This window comes from Salvelinus fontinalis, chromosome 29 (genome assembly GCF_029448725.1).
Source record: "Salvelinus fontinalis isolate EN_2023a chromosome 29, ASM2944872v1, whole genome shotgun sequence".
NCBI classification, from domain to species: domain Eukaryota; kingdom Metazoa; phylum Chordata; class Actinopteri; order Salmoniformes; family Salmonidae; genus Salvelinus; species Salvelinus fontinalis.
The window spans coordinates 26,111,451-26,131,336 of NC_074693.1; the positions used below are offsets into that span (position 1 = coordinate 26,111,451).

Here is a 19,886-nt window from a genome sequence, read left to right on the forward strand (position 1 = left end):
TTAAAACAGACCGCTGCAGGACTTGTGCAACCAATGCTAATAGTCTGAATTGTATAGTCTCTTTTGACGCTGGTCTCCCTTTTGCATCCTCAACATGGGTCCAGATTTACATTTAAGTCATTTAGCAGACGCTCTTATCTACATATCATACAATTTATCTTTTATTATTATTTTTCCCTTGTTTGGATTGTTTTTCTTGTTTTTTTTAGGACTCTGCTACTTTACCCTCCCTATCCATGTTAGAGGAGAGCACTGAGGTGAACATCAATGAGGATTTTAAAGAAGCCAAAAAGTCCATCAAGCTCTTCTTACAGGTACACTGGCATACTTCAGGCATGAGCATAAATGCACACACATAGGTGATCTGATATGATAAAAATAAATGTCCTCCCCAGGAGCTGGTGTCTGATGTTCTAGTGGGCCACACTCAGCCAGTGTTTCAGTTTCTGTGTCCTCTGGACAAGCTGCTGGTTGAAGAGGATCATGTGGGGGAAGTGTGGGGCCTCTTCAGTGGCCTGGCCTACTTCCTGACTCCGGGCCAAGAGGAAGATGAGGTAGGCATTTTAAGAACCTGTTGAGCAAGGCTTGCAAGCCAGGTCATCTTGTATCATGTCAGTGTCACCACAAATGGCAAATGATACCCTCTGCTGGTGGATTAAGAAACCAAACCAGTTGTGAATCTCTAGCAGTCAGTATTTGTGATAGTGTTTCAATGCACAACTTTCAAAGACATTTGAAAGTAAGTATTTGGGTATTTATATATATATATATATTTTTTTTAAACTAAATACCTGGCCACCCGAGTGGCACAAGGGTCTAAGGCACTTCATCGCGGTGCTGGAGGTGTCACTACAGACCCGGGTTCGATCCCAGGCTGTGTCGCAGCCGGCCGCAACTTTGGTTGCGTTTCCTCCTACACATTGGTGCGGCTGGCTTCCGGGTTAAGCGAGCAGTGTGTCAAGAAGCAGTGCGGCCGACCTTCGCCTCTCCCTAGTCCGTACGGGAGTTGCAGCGATGGGACAAGACTGGAACTACCAATTGGATACCACGAAATTGGGGAGAAAAAAGGGGTAAAAAGTTTAAGAAAAACAAAATACCCTGTATTTTCAAATAATCTCATGCATTTGAAAGCAGGTCCTGTTTGGTATTTGAAATAATCTATTTGGGAATATTTTCTAATAGTAGGCTTTTTATTGGAAATTATTAGAAAATACTTTCAAATACCTCAAACAGAAGTATTAGCTAGTTGATTTGGGCCACATTTTTTAATCATACTCAAACATACTCATACCAAAAACAAGAATTGTAATAATTAATAATCAAATGTACATGTATGTGAACCCAGGTCTGCAATGCACATTGAATTTTTCAGGACAAGCACAACAGCCTTGGAAGAGGGACCAAACCAGATGATTCCAACACAAAGGAGGCTGCAGACCCAACTGCAACTGAGAACCTGGATGGCGATACAAGGGATGACCTGGCACGGGGCCCATGTATCATCATCTCCCAATGTGATGAGGATTCTCCTTCAGAACCCAGTTCCATTGAGTGCTGCAGAGATGACGAGACTGAACCATTAGAGAAATCTGACATTTTGGTTAATGCAGACAAAACCGAGGAATCTGAGAACCCCGTAACTCACCTAAAGATGGCAATCAAAGGGCTATCTAGATCAGAGGAGTGTCTGGCACAAACGAAATCAGACACCCCTGAAGACCAGACTGACTCTTTCTGTAGACTGCGACGTTCCAGTGAAAATGGAGGCTCGCAATTTGACCTCGCTGACAGTCCATCACATCCTTTCGGTGGAAAGTCGAATAAAAAGGAGAAACTCACTTTCAAAATGTCAGGAGGGATCCCCAGGAGTAAAGGAAATGAAATGGGGAGTCAGCCAAAATTAGAAGACTCACCGTGTTTGAAAAAGGAACAATCCAGCTGGGAGCAAATGGAAGCAACCAAAGCCCTTTTTGATTTGTTGAAAGCAATATCTGGTTAGTTCTAACTTCCTAATTTGTTTGAAATTGTATATTGGGTTCGAGACTAGGCTCTGTTGCAGCAGGCCGCGACTGGGAGACCCATGGGGTGGCGCACAATTGGCCCAGCGTTGTCCTGGTTAGGAGAGGGTTTGGCCGGCAGGGATGTCCTTGTCCCATCGCGCACTAGCGACTCCTGTGGCAGGCCGGGCGCAGTGCACGCTGACACGGTTGCCAGGCGCACTGTGTTTCCTCCGACACATTGGTGAGGCTGGCATCCGGGTTAAGTAGACATTGTGTCAAGAAGCAGTGCGGCTTGGTTGGGTTGTGTTTCGGGGGACGCACGGCTCTCGACCTTCGCCTCTCCCGAGTCCGTACGGGAGTTGCAGCGATGAGACAAGACTGACTACCAATTGGACATCACGAAATTGGGGAGAAAAATTAGGTTACATTTAAAATTAAAATAATAATACATATAAAATGGTACACTGAACAAAAATATAAGTGCAACATGTAGTGTTGGTTTCATGAGCTGAAATAAATGCTCCCAGAAATTTTCCATATGCACAAAAGGTTATTTTTCTCTCAAATGTGTTTACATCCCTGTTAGTGAATATTTCTCCTTTGCCAAGATAATCAATCCACCTGACAGGTGTGGCATTTCAAGAAGCTGATTAAACAGAATGGTCATTACACAGGTGCACCTTGTGAGAGGACAATAAAAGGCCACTTTAAAATGTGCCGTTTCATCACACAACACAGTGCCACAGATGTCAACATTTTTGAGGGAGTGAGCAATTGGCATGCTGACTGCAGGAATGTCCATCAGAGCTGTTGCCAGAGAATTTAATGTTAACTTCTCTACCATAAGCTGCCTACAATGTCACTTTAGAGAATTTGGCAGTAAGCGGCCTCACAACCGAAGACCACTTGTAATCACACCAGCCCAGGACCTCCACATCTGGCTTTTTCACATGAGGGATCGTCTGAGACCAGCCACCCAGACAGCTGATGAAACTGTAGTTTTGCACAACTGAAGAAATTCTGCACAAACTGTCTGAAACGTCTCAGGGAAGCTCATTTGCGTGCTTGTCGTCCTCACCAGGGTCTTGATTTGACTGCAGTTCAGCATCGTAACTGACTTCAGGGGGCAAATAATCACCTTCGATTGGCCACTGGCAAGCTGGAGAAGTGTGCTCTTCACAGATGAATCCTGGTTTCAACTGTACCGGGCAGATGACAGACAACATGTATTGTGTCGTGTGGGTGTGTTTGCTGATGTCAACGTTGTGAACAGAGTGCCCCATGGTGGCGGTGGGGTTATGGTATGTGCATGCATATGCTTCGGACATTGAACACAATTAGCATTTTATCAATGACGATTTGAAAGCACAGATACCGTGATGAGATCCTGAGGCCCATTGTCGTGCCATTCATCCGCTGCCATCACCTCATGTTTCAGCATGATAATGAATGGCCCCATGCTGCAAGGATCTGTACATAATTCCTGGAAGCTGAAAATGTCCCAGTTCTTCCATGGCCTGCATACTCACCAGACGTGTCACCCATTCTGTATGTTTGGGATGCTCAGAATCGACGTGTATGACAGTGTTTTCCAGTTTCCGCCGATATCCAGCGACACACAGCAATTGAAGAGGAGTGGGGCAACATTCCACAGGCCACAATCAACAGCCTGATCAACTGTATGTGAAGGAGATGTGTCGTACTGCATGAGGCAAATGGTGGTCACACCAGATACTGACTGGGTTTCTGATCCACACCCCTATAAAAAACAAATAAATGAATAATGGTGTCTGTGACCAACATATGCATATCTGTATTCCCAGTCATATAAAATCCATAGATTAGGGCCTAATGAATTTATTTAAATTGACTGATTTCTTATATGAACTGTAAATCAGTAAAAAGAAAAATATTGGTGCATGATGCGTTTATATTTTTGTTCAATGTAATTTTAGATGTTTATATTTAATTAGTCACCTTTTGAGGATGGTTATGAATTACATTTAATAGTGTGTAATAATCAGCACCCTACTTTGCCCTCCAGGCAATTCCATCCTTCTGAACATATTTGATGCGATTCTGAAACCCGTCATGCCGATATTGAAAAAGTAAGAACTGTGAAATATTCTCCCATTTTTTTCCACTGCAGTCCTGGTTCGTCATACTGACAGAGTAATAGGATGATCTACATTTGTCCTTTTGAGAATCCCAGCATGACGTTTTATAATATTCTCTAGGAAAGTGAACAGCTTCTTGAATAATATGAACCCAACGGAAGCACAGATTGCCTCCTATATCGACAACCTGCGTGAGAAACAGTGGCCCGAAGGCTTGCCGGAGGTGACATGCCCTATACACCATCGCAGCAGTGAGGAGAAGCATGAGACCAAAGACCGAGCTCACCACCTCATCAATGCCAGATGTACGTGATATACACAGTGTTTTTTTGTTTTTTTTCTATCTAAATGTTTGGAATTCTGCTTTTCATGCTTGGACAGAAGTTTGTCACAGTTCACTAACAACATGTTCTCATTTTAGATTCAAACTATTTAATCTTGAAGAAGACAGATATGGAGACAGCATTTAAGCTCTTCCAGGACTGTGAAGAAAACAAGAAGCTGGTCTATGTGCGTATCTAGCCTCTTGAGTTTCTGTAGAGAGCACTGGAAGAGAGAACTCTGGCGTCAAGATCCTAATGTCCTCTCATCAATGTTGCAGTTCTGTCTCTCTATATTTGATATCTGTCAAATGTTCTAAAAATATACAGGACCAGTCAAATGTTTAGACACCTACTCATTCCAGGGTTTTTCTTTATTTTTACTATTTTCTACACTGTAGAATAGTAGTGAAGACATCAAAACTATGAAATAACACATATGGAATCATGTAGTAACCAAAAAAGTGTTATATTTAGATTTGTTTATTTTAGATTCTTCAAAGTAGCATTGATGACAGCTTTGTACACTCTTGGCATTCTCTCAACTAGCTTCACCTGGAATGCTTTTCCAACAGTCTTGAAGCAGTTCCGACACATGCTGAGCACTTGTTGGCTGCTTTTTCTTCACTCTGTGGTCCCAACTCATCCCAAACCATCTCAATTGGGTTGAGGTCGGGTGATTGTGGAGGCCAGGTCATCTGATGCAGCACTCCATCACTCTCCTTGGTCAAATAGCCCTTACACAGCCTGGAGGTGTGTTGGGTCATTGTCTTATTGAAAAACAAATTATAGTCCCACTAAGCGCTAACTAGATGGGATGGCGTAATGCTGTGGTAGCCATGCTGGTGAAGTATGCCTTTGAATTTTAAATGAATTACATACAGTGTCACCAGCAAAGCACCATCACACCACCTCCTCCATGCTTCACGAAGGTAATCACACATGCGGAGATCATCCGTTCACCTACTCTACATCTCACAAAGAACCAAAAATCTCAAATTTGGACAGATTTCCACCGGTCTAATGTCCTTGCTCATGTTTCTTGGCCCAAACAAGTCTATTCTTCTTACTGGTATCCTTCAGTAGTGGTTTCATTGCAGCAAGTCGACCATGAAGGCCTGATTTCACGCAGTCTCCTCTGAACAGTTGATGTTGAGATGTCTGTTACTTGAACTCTGTGAAACATTTATTTGGGCTGCAATCTGAGGTGCAGTTAACTCCTCTAATGAACATATTCTGTGCAGCAGAGGTAACTCTGGGTTTTCTTTTCCTGTGGCGGTCCTTTGAGAGCCTATTTCATCATAGTGCTTGATGGTTTTGCGACTGCATTTGAAGAAACATTCAAAGTGCTTTAAATTTTCCGGATTGACTGACCTTCATGTCTTAAAGTACTGCCGTTTGTCTTTGCTTATTTGAGCTGTTCTTGCCATAATATGGACTTGGTCTTTTACCAAATAGGGCTATCTTCTGTATACCACCCCTACCATGACACAACACAACTGATTGGCTCAAATGCATTAGGAAGGAAATACATTTTACAAATGAACTTTTAACAAGGCACACCTGTTAATTGAAATGCATTCCAGGTTGAGAGAATGACAAAGGTGTGCAAAGCTGTCATCGAGGCAAAAGTTGGCTACTTTATAAAATAAATTTTGATTTGTTTAACACTTTTTTTTGGTTACTACATGATTCCATATGTGTTATTTCATAGTTTTGACATCTTCACTATTATTCTATAATGTAAGAAAAACCCTTGAATGAGTGTGTGTCCAAACTTTTGACTGGTAGTGTATGTCTAGACTTTCTTGTACAGTTATGTTGATTCACCTTTTGCTTCTCTTTATTTTCAATAGATGCTGCTTTCATTCCTGTTGAGAGAGCTTCTGCCGGGTGAGGATGCCCTTAATGTGAGTGCCATAACCCTGCAGAAAGTGAACGTCAACTAACTCATTTTTAGATGTTCTCAGGTGAATCATGCTTTTAAATTATCTTTAGTTCAGTGAACTGTCGTTCTGATGTTTTAGAAAATGTTCATATTTATTTGATTGGTTGTCAGGCCTCCCATTTAGTAGCATTTAATCCATATGTCTACACTTGATTGGAGTATTATAATAAATACTTCTTATGATATATTTCCAGGAAAACATATTTTACCTCATGCATTAAACATGCTGTGAATCATGCCTATTATTTAAAATGTATCATATGTTGACTATGAAATAAGTTGATCTTGATTATGTATTTAGCAACATGGGCAAATTAATGTGTGGTTATTCAAGTTCAAATGTCCTTTACCAGTGTAGAAAATGTAAATATTTGCTATCGAGATGATAACAATCTACTCCATTGTCAAACTGAGGGACCATAAATGCACTTTTATTTCGATGGTTTGTATAAAAAACTTTACTGGTAGGGACAAACAGAGCATTGTGAATAAAATGTTAAAGTTTTGTCCAAAACGTTTATGATCACGTTCAGAGTTGATGGGGAATTTGACTAAAGTTGTTCATATTGTATTTGGTTTGGAGAATAGCCAGTAATTACACATGCCTTTATCTGTGATTTAGGTTTTACCATGACTTGTGAAGCAACTGAACGTTGACGTTTTGATGTGCCTTCTTAATAAAATAATTTAGATTTTTCTTGCTTTTTTGACATATGCCTGTTATGCTTTCATTTTTTAAATTTAACTAGGCAAGTCATTAAGAACAAATTCTTATTTACAATGACAGCCTAGGAACAGTGGGTTAACTGCCTTGTTCAGGGGCAGAATGACAGATTTTGACCTTGTCAGCTCGGGGATTCGATCTAGCAACCTTTCGGTTACTGGCCCAACGCTATAAACACTAGGCTACCTGCTGCCCCTTTAGATTGTGTGGTAAATTTATTCTGTCTTCTGAATATGGATTCATCCAGTCCAATGGGATTACTGAGTTTTAACTGTCTTTCTTTATGTTGATCATTATTAAAGTTCACAGACAAAACAAATGGAAAATTAAAGTGGCAATATGAAAGTTTTTGGGTGACCTGACTAAATTTACATAGAAATGTGAGCTATAGATTTATAATTCTACTTGAAAGCGAAACGATTTCGGCATAGTGCAGTTAAGAGATTAACAACTAATTTGGATTTTGTAGCTATGCTTAATTAAGGATACCCAAGATAATAGATGCTGGTGGGAGGAGCTATAAGACAGGCTGATTGTAATGGCTAGAATGGAATTCTAAGTCAAATGTGGTTTCCATATGTTTGTTTTTGATGACTTTCTAATTATTCCATTCCAGCAATTACAATGAGCCCATTCGCCTATCACATGTTATTAGTCACATACACGTGTTTAGCAGATGTTATTGCGGATTGTAGCGAAATGCTTGTTTCTAACCCCAACAGTGCAGTAATTTCTATAACTATATCCTATAGTTCTTTTTTGAATGAGCATGTATATGAAAATACTTATATATTCTTGATTTGATAGCACGTATTGTAAAGCTCAGTGATCTTGCTCAGCTCAAAGTAACACGTTTTAGCGTTCCTCTTCTCTGCTGAACGCTCTTGCCTGCAATGCTATTCTTCAGTTTCCCTCCAACACATTAGGTGGCAGCATTGTTGGTCGCGCGCTCACCAGTGAGTGTTTCAGGTTAATTCAAAATGGCTGCGCCCTGAGCATTAGGTGAAGGTGTCTGCTTTGAGCATTAGGTGAAGGTGTCTGCTTTGAGCATTAGGTGAAGGTGTCTGCTTTGAGCATTGAATAACGGAAAGGTACGGTAAAGGGGACTTTTTTTTTGTTCTTCTTTCATCTGTGTCTGCTAGCGAGATTAGTCTTTGCAGTTTGTCATCTTGTTTTAATGTGTATACTATTTACCTAACGTTAGCTCCTATTCTGCAATGTAACTAGTACGAGCTCACACTAACTAGCAAAAATAGGATATTAGCTAAATGTTGTCTGCGTCTTTCCACTGATGCTCAAACTGTTTTGTAATCACCTTTCTAATGTTAGTTTCGTGTGTCGGCCAGGAATTAACAGGACCACCGTGATTCAGTTGCTTTGACGAGTAGTTAAGTACATGGTTTGTCAATAATCAAATAAAACACCACACTTTACAGACGTCAAATCTTCGATCACCGTGACGTCACTCGAACTCTCCAATACAGCAATGTACTAGTAATGTCTTCCGTTTATGAAGAACTGAAGGGAATACAGAATGGCATTTGCACAAGAACGAACCACCTCTCCCGTCTCAGTAACTGTCCTTGTCGTCTTTCCTTCATTCTGCACTCATCTGAAAACATTGGCAATGGTGGATGCCTATTGGGAATGAGCTTTTCTCTGCTTCCATGCTCACTCTCGTCAGTGTAAATGAGGCAAAGGAGACGAGGAAGCCTGAGGTGTTTCCATTAGTCGGATTCCGTTGCAAAACATTTGGTCTGTTAAACGTTTTACAACAGAAACCGTTTACCGTTTTGTGGAGCAAACGAAACGGGGAGGGACCTACCTGATTTTTTTCTATAGAAACTATTTTCTTTGCTAAACGTTTTCCGTTTTGGAGTAAACTGTTTCAAGTGAAAAACATTTTGCAACAGAATCCGGCTAAAGAATACACGCATAACGTGCACCCCTATTTATAATATTAGGTCTGAACAGGACCCCATGGGCTTGTTCAGGTAATTGAAACAACATGCACAGCGCTGCAGATGTCAACTGAGCCGGCCCCGAGGCCTCATTTTATAACCGCGGAGTAAATTTCGCACTGAACACCTTTTCAGAAAAGTCTGCGCACCTACAAAAATATTGAGGTTTATTTACTTGGCGCATGGCATTCATACGCATGTTTCCCGTAATAAATCAGACAGGTTGTAAAACTGTGTGCGTGGGAACGAGAATTGATACTCCACCTTTTATGGTGACAACGGCCTTTATTTGCTGTATAATTTGGAACTATTGATGTTATGCCATCGCACGCAAAATACGAATAAAATATTTCCAGTACCTTCACATTTTGTTGTGGTACAGCTTGCATAACATTTTATTTCACCCATGTACACCCAATACTCCACAATGACAGGGAAAACATGTTTGTAGACATTTTAGCAAATTTATTTTGAAAGAAATACAGATCTCATTTACACAAGTTTTCACACCCCTGAGTCAGAACTTTGTAGAAGCACCTTTGGCAGCAGTTGCAGCGGAGTCTTTCAGGGTAAGTCTCTGAGCTTGCCACATCTTCAAAATTCTTAAAGCTCTGTCAAATTGGACGTTGTTCATTGCTAGACTACAATTTTCAGGTCTTGCTATAGATTTTCATGTAGATTTTAAGTCAACTGTAACTCTGCCACTCAGGAACGTTCACGGTCTTCTTGGTAAGCAACTCCATTGTAGATTTGTCCTTGTGTTTTCGGTTACTGTCTTGCTGTAACATGAATTAATCTCCCTGTGTCTGGTGGAAAGCAGACTGAACCAGGTTTTCCTCTAGGATTTTGCCTGTACTTAGCTCCATTCAGTTTATTTTTTCAGTTTATTTTTTATCCTGAAAAATTTCCCAGTCATTAACAATTACAATCATACCCATAACATAATGCAGCCACCACTATGCTTGAAAATATGGAGAGTGGCACTCAGTAATGTGCTTTATTGGATTTGCCCCAAACATAACACTTTGTATTCAGGACAAAAGCGTGAATTGCTTTGCCACATTTTTTTGCAGTATTACTTTAGTGCCTTGTTACAAACAGGATGCATTTTGGGTATTTAAAAAATTATATACAGGCTTCCTCTTCACTCTGTCAATTATTATTGTGGAGTAACTACAATGTTGTTGATCCATCCTCAGGTTAAAACTATCACAGCCATTTAAGTTCTAACTGTTTTAGTCACCATTGGTTTCATGTTGAAATCCCTGAGCGGTTTCCTTCCTCTTCGACAACTGAGTTAGGAAGGACGCCTGTGTCTTTGTAGTGACTGGGTGTATAGATGCACTATCCAAAGTGTAATTTAATAACTTTACCATGCTCAAGGGGATATTCAATGTCTGATTTTTATTTTATTTTCACACAACTACCAATAGGTGCAAGTCTTTGATAGGCATTGAAAAACCTCCCAGGTCTTTGTGGTTGAATCGGTTTTAAATTCACTGTTTGACTGAGGGTCTTGACAGATAATTGTATGTGTGGGATACAACATTTTTAGGTAGTCGTTAAAAAAATTGTGTTAAACACTTATTGAGTCCATGCAACTTGTTAAGTACATTTTTATTTTTGAACTTATTTACGCTTGCCATTTACAAAGCGTTTTTGAAAAGTTATTGACTTAATTAGGACATTTCCACTTTTTGTGTGTGTGTGTGTGTGATAATCTTTATCAGTAATTTATGCTGTATCTGGATGAGGACTGTTTTCTCTTTCAGACACTGTTAGCAGAACGTTGGAATTCAATGTTTTGCATCGACTATCCCCCCCCCCAACCTAAATATAATGGAATTCTGAAACATTGTAGGTGACTCAAAAAAAATGCTATTAGAGTACTTACAATAGCATACATAGCCCTAGTTCAATGTATACTGAACAAAAATACAGTATAAATGCAACGAGCAACAATTAAAAATATTTGACTGAGTTACAGTTCATAGAAGGAAATCAGTCAATTGAAATAAATTCATTAGGCCCTATATGGATTTCACTTGACTGGGCAGGGGCGCAGCCATGGGTGAGCCTCGGAGGGCACAGGACCACCAATTGGGAGCCAGGCCCAGCCTGGTTTGCGGTTGTTTTGAGTATGGTTGGACGCACTGACAAATTCTTTAAAACAATGTTGGAGGCGGCTTATGATGGAGAAATTAACATTAAATTCTCTGGCAATAGCTCTGGTGGACATTCCTGCAGTCAGCATGCCAATTACATGCTCCCTCAACTAAAGTGGCGGCGTGTGACAAAACTGCAATTTTTAGTGGCCTTTTATTGTCCCCAGCACATGATGCACCTGTGTAATGATCATGCTGTATAATCAGCTTCTTGATATGCCACATCTGTCAGGTGGATGGATTATCTTGGCAAAGGAGAAATGCTCACTAACCGGGATGTAAACAAATGTTTACACAATGTTACAGGAATAAGCTTTTTTTGCATATGGAACATTTCTGGGATATTTTATTTCAGCTCATAAAACATGGGGCCAACTCTGTACATGTTGCGTTTATACACTACATGACCAAAAATATGTTAACACCTGCTCATCGAACATCTCATTCCAAAATCATGGGCATTAATATGGAGTTGGTCCCCAGCCTTTTGCTGCTATAACAGCCTCCACTTTTCTGTGAAGGCTTTCCACTAGATGTTGGAACATTGCTGCGGGGACTTGCTTCCATTCAGCAACTAGACCATTAGTGAGGTCGGGCACTGATGTTGGGCAATTAGGCCTGGCTCGCAGTCGGCGTTCCAATTCATCCCAAAGTTGTTTGATGGGGTTGAGGTCAGGGCTCTGTGCAGGCCAGTCAAGTTCTTTACACTGATCTCGACAAACCCATTCTGTATGGACCTCGATTTGTGCACAGAATTGTCAGTGCTGTAGAGTAAAGATTTCCCTTCACTGGAACTAAGGGGCCTTGCCCAAACCATGAGAACCAGACCATTATTCCTCCAAACTTGGCACTATGCATTCGGGCAGGTAGCGTTCCCCTGGCATCCGTCAAACCCAGATTCATCCATCTGACTGCCAGATGGTGAATAGTGATTCATCACTCCAGAGAATGCGTGTCCACTGCTCCAGAGTCCAATGGTGGCGAGCTTTTTACTGCTCCAGCCGACGCTTGGCATTGCGCATGGTGATTTTAGGCCTGTGTGCGGCAGCTCGACTATGGAAACCAATTTCATGAAGCTCCTGACGAACAGTTCTTGTGTTAACGTTACTTCCAGAGGCAGTTTGGAACTCGGTGGTGAGTGTTGCAACCGAGGACAGACGATTGTTGCGCGCTGCGCGCTTCAGCGGCCCCATTCTGTGAGTGTGTGCGGCCTACCACTTCGCGGCTGAGTCGTTGTTGCTCTTAGATGTTTCCACTAAACAATAACAGCTCTTACAGAAAGTCACTGAGCTCTTCAGTAAAGCCATTCTACTGCCAATGTTTGTCTATGGAGTTTGCATGGCTGTGTGCTCGATTTGATACACATCAGTAATGGGTGCGGCTGAATCCACTAACTTTGAACGGATGTCCACATACTTTTGTGTGTGTGTGTGATATATATATAAAAATAGTGTTTTGTTCCGTATAGATCAGCTGTTAAATTCGACTGTATATCGGTATTATAAACTGCGCTGCCTATGATATTAAACTTGAAGTAAATATAGGCTAGACCTATTTACTAAGCTACTAGGGTCCAATTAAATGAGAGATGCACATGGTCATTTGTTGAAGGCTATGGCTTCTTTGGGAATATGAACCCATCACAGCCAGAAAAGGTGATGAATATATTCTGCAATGGTTATGAAAATGAAAGGAAAAAGATTCCTACGTATAATTATTTTAGATCTTCGCTCTTCTCACTAGTGGTAAATTGCTGCGTTCTTGTTTTTTTCTGTTTTTGTTTTTTGTATGAATAAGCTTTTATAACCCCATTTTGCACAAAATACTTACTTTCCAGCTTGCAATACAATATTTCAACCACTAGCAGATGTGAGTACGCATGGTCTAAAGTTTGCTGTGAGGTGAGCCCATTCTTACGTCAAGTAAAATTTGTATAAATGCCAACTTTTGCATGAACTGGCGCGCACACACATTTTGGGGTATATTTGTACCTAAGCATGGTTTTATAAATGAGGCCCCTGGAAATGATCAGAGGCCCGTCAGCCCAGTTTCTAGCCAGTTTTAGCAGCAGCTGCCTGACATGATCACTATTTTGAGATTTCAGCTTTATCAATATTAAGTTTGGGCTTGGTAGAGTGATCTACTGTATAGCCTTGTCTAGACATTGTCAGTTAGCATTTTGTGAGCATTTCTCCAAGACTTTACTTATTGAGTTCTTTGTCTGGCCTTCAGAATGCCTGACACTTTGACTTGACTGAAATCGAAATTCAGCTATGGGGCTGTGGAGTTTTAAGGAGTGAATGCTAATGTGTGAAAAATGCAAACCCGAACAGTTGTCTTCTAACTAGACATTATAAGACATATCATAATAGTTTGACAAAATCAAGGCCTTACAGCGTATGTTAGGTGCCATCTCATTTGTTTTACATGGCAGGTTTGTTGTTTCAGATAGACGATGCCATCTGTGTCAAATAGCTGTCCGTTCTGTCAGCCCTCCCCCGCCCTGCCTTCGGCAAGTCTGACCATGACTCCATTTTGTTGCTCCCAGCCTAGACAGAAACTAAAACAGGAAACGCCCGTGCTCAGGTCAATACAACGCTGGTCTGACCAATCGGATTCCACGCTTCAAGATTGCTTCGATCACGTGGACTGGGATATGTTTCTGATAGCCTCAGACAACAACATTGATGTATACGCTGACTTGGTGAAAGAGTTTATTAGCAGGTGCATCGGAGATGTCGTACCGTCTGTGACTATTAAAACCTTCCTTAACCAGAAACCGTGGATTGATGGCAGCATTCGCGCAAAACTGAATGCGCGAACCACCGCTTTTAGTCATGGCAAGGCGACCGGAAACATGACCAAAATACAAACAGTGCAGCTATTCCCTCCGCAAGGCATTCAAACAAGCAAAGCGTCAGTATGGAGACAAAGTAGAGTCGCAATTATGTGGAAGGGTCTACGACAATCACGGATTACAAAAAGAAAACCTGTCCCGTCGCGGACATCGACGTCTTGCTCCCAGACAAATTAAACAACTTCTTTGCTCGCTTTGAGGACAATACAGTGCCACTGACATGGCCTGCTAGCAAAGCCTGTGGCTCTCCTCCTCCGTGGCCAACATGAGTAAAGCATTTAAACGTGTTAACCCTCGCAAGGTTGCCGGCCCAGACGGCATCCCGAGCCGCATCCTCAGAGCATGCGCAGACCAGCTGGCTGGTGTGTTTACGGACATATTCAATCAATCCGTATCCGAGTCTGCTGTCCCCACATTCAAGATGGCCACCATTGATCCTGTTTCCATGAAAGCTATTGCCCCAATGCACTCACGTCTGTCATCATGCTTTGAGCGACTAGTCAAGGATCATATCACCTCCACCCTACCTGATACCCTAGACCCGCTCCAATTTGTTTACCGCCCCAAAAGGCCCACTGACGATACACTCGCCATCACACTGCCATCTCCCATCTGGACAAAGGAATACATATGCAATAATGCTGTTCATTGACTACAGCTCAGCATTTAACAGCATAGTACCCTCAAATCGTCATTAAGCTTGAGACCCTGGGTCTCGACCCCCGCCCTGTGCAACTGGGTCCTGGACTATCTGACGGGCCACCCCCAGGTGGTGAAGGTAGGCAACATATCCACCCTGCTGATCCTAAACACTGGGGCCCCATAAGGTTGCCCTCTCCTGTGTACTCCCTGTTCACCCATGACTGCATGGCCATGCACGCTTCCAACTCAATCATCAAGTTTGCAGACGACACTACAGTGGTAGGCCTGATAACCAATAACAACGAGATGGCCTACAGGGAGGAGGTGAGGGTCCTCGGAGTGTGGTGTCAATCCACATCGACGGGACAGTAGTGGAGAAGGTGGAAAGTTTTAAGTTCCTCGGCGTACACATCACGGACAAACTGAAATGGTCCACCCAACACAGACCGGGTGCTGAAGGCGAAACAGCGCCTCTTCAACCTCTTCTTTGGCTTGTCTTCTAAAACACACAAACTTTTACAGATACACAATTGAGAGCATCCTGTCGGGCTGTATCACCGCAAGGCTCTCCAGAGGGTGGTGAAGTCTGCACAACGCATCACTGGGGGCAAACTACCTGCCCTCCAGGACACCTACAGTACCCAATGTCACAGGAATGCCAAAAAGATAATCAAGAACAACAACCACCCGAGCCACTTCTTGTTCACCCCGCCATCATCCAGATGGCAAGGTCAGTACAGGTGCATCACAGCTGGGACTGACAGACTGAAAAACAGCGTCTATCTCAAGGCCATCAGACTGTTAAATAGCCATCACTAGCACAGAGGCTGCTGCCAACATACAGACTCACGTCTCTGGCCACTTATTTAAAGTGACTAGTGTTCCATTTATTTAACGGCACTTTATTCATGTTTTCATTTCCTACATTACCCATCTCATATGTACAGTTGAAGTCGGAAGTTTACATACACTTAGGTTCGAGTCATTAAAACTATTTTTTCAACCACTACCCAAATTTCTTGTTAATAAACTATAGTTTTGGCAAGTCAGTTAGGACATCTACTTGTTCGTGACGCAAGTAATTTGTCTAACAATTGTTTACAGACAGATTTTCACTTATAATTCACTGAAGGCTTTAGAAGCTTCTGATGAACTAATTTACATTATTTGAGTCAATTGGAGGTGTACCTGTGGATGTATTTCAAGGCCTACCTTCAAACTTTGCTTGACATTATGGGAAAATCAAAAGAAATCAGCCAAGACCTCAGAAAAAAAAGTGTAGACCTCCACAAGTCTGGTTCATCCTTGGGAGCAATTTCCAAATGCCTGAATGTACCACGTTCATCTGTACAAACAATAGTATGCAAGTATAAACACCATGGGACCACGCAGCCGTCATACCGCTCAGGAGGAGACGCGTTCTATCTCCTAGAGATGAATGTACTTTGGTGTGAAAAGTGATAATCCCAGAACAACAACAAAAGACCCTGTGAAGATGTTGGAGGAAACCGGTACAAAAGTATCTATATCCACAGTAAAACGAGTCCTAAATCGACATAACCTGAAAGGCCGCTCGGCAAGGAAGAAGCCACTGCCACAAAACCGCCATAAAGCCAGACTATGGTTTGCAACTGAACATGGGGACAAAGATCGTACTTTTTGGAAAAATGTGATGAAACAAAAATAGAAATGTTTGGCCATAATGACCATCGTTATGTTTGGAGGAAAAGGTGGAGGCTTGCAAGCCAAAGAACACCATCCCAACCGTGAAGCACGGGGGTGGCAGCATCATGTTGTGGGGTGCTTTGCTGCAGGAGGGTCTGGTGCACTTCACAAAATAGATGGCATCATGAAGGAAAATGATGTGGATATATTGAAGCAACATCTCAAGACATCAGTCAGGAAGTTAAAGCTTGGTCGCAAAGGGATCTTCCAAATGGACAATGACCCCAAACATACTCCCAAGTTGTGGCAAAATGGCTCAAGGACAACAAAGTCAAGGTATTGGAGTGGCCATCACAAAGCCCTGACCTCAAGCCTATAGAAAAAGTGTGTGTGAGCAAGGAGGCCTACAAAACTGACTGTTACATCAGCTCTGTCAGGAGGAATGGGCCAAAATTCACCCAATTTGTGGGAAGCTTGTGGAAGGCTACCCAAAATATTTCACCCAAGTTAAACAATTTAAAGGCAATACACTCAATTAGTATTTGGTATTATGTACACTTCTGACCCACTGGGAATGTGATAAAAGAAATAAAAGCTGAAAGAAATAATTCTCTCTACTATTATTCTGACATTTCACATTCTTAAAATTAAGTGATGATCCTAACTGACCTATGATAGCTAACCTTATCTACACAGATGGAGCATCAAGACAGATATTTCACCGGATGTATAAATGTGAAGCATCTGCTAGATGTTTCCACTCACTACCAAATATGGTGTTGAGAGGAAGCCCAGTGGCCAGTAGTGGTAGATTTTTATTTATTTAACCTTTATCTAACTAGGCAAGTCCAGTTAAGAACAAATTCTTATTTACAATGACGGCGTACCAAAAGGCAAAAGGCCTCCTGCGGGGACGGGGTCCTGGGAATAAAATAAATAAATATAGGACAAAACACATCACAACAAGAGACAACACTACATAAAGTGAGACCTACCTAAGACGACAACAAAGCATGGTAGCAACATAACAACATGGTATCAGCACAAAACACCTGGTACAAACATTATTGGGCACAGTCAACAGCACAAAGGTCAAGAAGGTAGAGACAACAATACATCACACAAATCAGCCACAACTGTTAGAGTGTCCATGCTTGAGTCTTTGAATGAAGAGATTTGCGATAAAACTGTCCAGTTTGAGTGTTTGTTGCAGCTCGTTCCAGTCGCTAGCTGCAGCGAACTGAAAAGAGGGATCCAGGGATGTGTGTGCTTTGGGGACCTGTAACAGAATGTGACTGGCAGAACGGGTGTTGTATGTGGAGGATGAGGGCTGCAGTAGATATCTCAGATAAGGGGGAGTGAGGTCTAAGAGGGTTTAAAAAAAAAAGCATCAATCAGTGGGTTTTGCGACAGGTATACAGAGATGACCAGTTTACAGAGGAGAATGGAGTGCAGTGGTGTGTCCTATAAGGAGCATTGGTGGCAAATCTGATGGCTGAATGGTAAATAACATCTAGCCGCTCGAGAGCACCCTTACCTACGGATCTATAAATGATATCTGCGTAATCTAGCATGGGTAGGATGGTCATCTGAATCAGGGTTAGTTTGGCAGCTGGGGTGAAAGAGGCAATTACGATAGAGGAAACCAAGTTTAGATTTAACTTTAGCCTGCAGCTTTGATATGTGCTGAGAGAAGGACAGTGCACCGTCTAGCCGTACGTGTATGAGGGGACTACCTCATGAGTTGGCTACTAAACCCTCAGAGGTAGTAATAACACCTGTGGGAGGAGGGGCATTCTTCTTACCAAACCACATGACCTTTGTTTTGGAGGTGTTTAGAACAAGATTAAGGGTAGAGAAAGCTTGTTGGACACTAAGAAAGCTTTGTTGTAGAGTCTTGGTACTCCCTTGGTGACAGGCAGTAGCTGAGACAGCAGATTTTCAGACTTTTTACACTGCACTCTTTGAGAGAGGTAGTTAGAAAACCAGGCCAAAGACCCCTCAGACACCAATACTCCTTCACCGGCCCACAAGAATGGAATGGTCTACCGTATCAAAAGCTTTGGCCAAGTCCATAAAAATAGCAGCACAATATTGCCTAGAAGGGCAATGGTGACATCATTGATGACCTTTAAGGTTGCAGTGACACATCCATTACCTGAGCTGGAACCAGATTGAATACCAGCGATGGGACCAAGTCATTGTTTTTCAAGTCACAAGTAAGTCTCAAGTCTTAGCACTCAAGTCCCAAGTCAAGACAGGCAAGTCCGAGTCGTCTCAAGTCCGAAGCGAGTCATAATGTGCTCTTCACAAAATGTAATATCATTTCATATTTAACAAGAGTAATAGTATATTACATTTATGCAAATCATGAATGCTTTTATAAATATTTATTACTTCCCAAAAACGTTATTTCCATGGAAATACATGGGTAGCCATGAGAATAGAAAACAAAATATTGTAGTGCTCTCTCTCTCTCTCCAGATATCCTCTAGACACCTAAAACAATCCTGCCATAAAGTTACAATAATGTATTAAAAGGTACATCTAAACAACTGATACTCAACTTCAAGTAGGCCTAACATTTGAACACTGGCCTGAATGTCTGAGAAAAAAATACAGATCCCAAAGATGGGAGATAAAACCTGAACATGGAGACTGTGTGTGTGTGTGTAATGCATAAAGTTTCATTTTTTTCTCTTATCTCCGGGCCCTATGATGCATTGCATTTGCAAAAGACCAAATTCGATAAAAGTCTGTCAGTCATTTGTGCATGATGAGGTCGCAGTATGATGCCACCATGGCTGAAGACACGCTCCACTGGAGCACTGGAGGCAGGCACTGCCAAGACCCTGATGGCCACTCGGGACAGTGAAGGAAGAGCCTTCCTGTTCATTGCCCAGAACAAGAGGACATTCTGTCCTTCACATATGTCAAGGTAGTGACTTAGCTGTAGTTCTGGAGTGGTCCCAACAGCTTTCTTCTGCCTCTTACAGTATGCTGCAAACAGCCGTTCTTCTTGTCCAAGAGTGGTCCTCTTGCTCTTCCTCATCAACAAGAGGCACAGCTTGCTCAGTCCCTGCAGCATCTTGCAGAATCAGTTCCGGCAAACATGTAAAAGCATAGCAGAAACAAAAAGGCCGGTATTGGCGATGCAGTGGGTTAAACTGAAAAAGTATTATTGTTGCAGTCAATTGGATTAAATTATGAGAAGTTACATTAAACTCAATATTTACCTTTCACTATTTGTGCCACCTCCTCGACCAGCACATGGTGCTCCACCCACATCAGAGGAAAGCCGGATCCAAGGCAACTGCTTTGAGGTAGACTGGATCTGAAAAGGGGGCAGTGATTCCATCTTGTGTCCTGGCCATTTTCACATTGATGAAGATTCCAAGAGAACTTTTGTTCAGGGATGCCTGGAGACTTCTGACCAGGCCGCTCAGGAAATGGACTTGTGGCTTCCGCTGCTCCAGGTGGTGATTCA

At 42.0% G+C, this 19,886-nt stretch overlaps 1 protein-coding gene across 4 annotated transcripts in view; it reads left to right on the forward strand.

The window, feature by feature from the left end:
* Positions 1-19,886, forward strand: part of LOC129827710 (uncharacterized) — a 71,403-nt gene that overhangs the window by 9,411 nt on the left and 42,106 nt on the right. For all 4 annotated transcript variants that reach the window (XR_008755214.1, XR_008755215.1, XM_055888802.1 and 1 more), the window contains exons 10-16: positions 210-314; positions 396-554; positions 1,373-1,994; positions 4,045-4,108; positions 4,238-4,422; positions 4,539-4,627; positions 6,294-6,347. Coding sequence is in view for 2 of the 4 variants with exons in the window: in XM_055888802.1 (XP_055744777.1) it covers positions 210-314; positions 396-554; positions 1,373-1,994; positions 4,045-4,108; positions 4,238-4,422; positions 4,539-4,627; positions 6,294-6,347 (1,278 nt within the window). In the remaining 2 variants the exon portion in view is untranslated. The remainder of the gene's footprint in view (positions 1-209; positions 315-395; positions 555-1,372; positions 1,995-4,044; positions 4,109-4,237; positions 4,423-4,538; positions 4,628-6,293; positions 6,348-19,886) is intronic.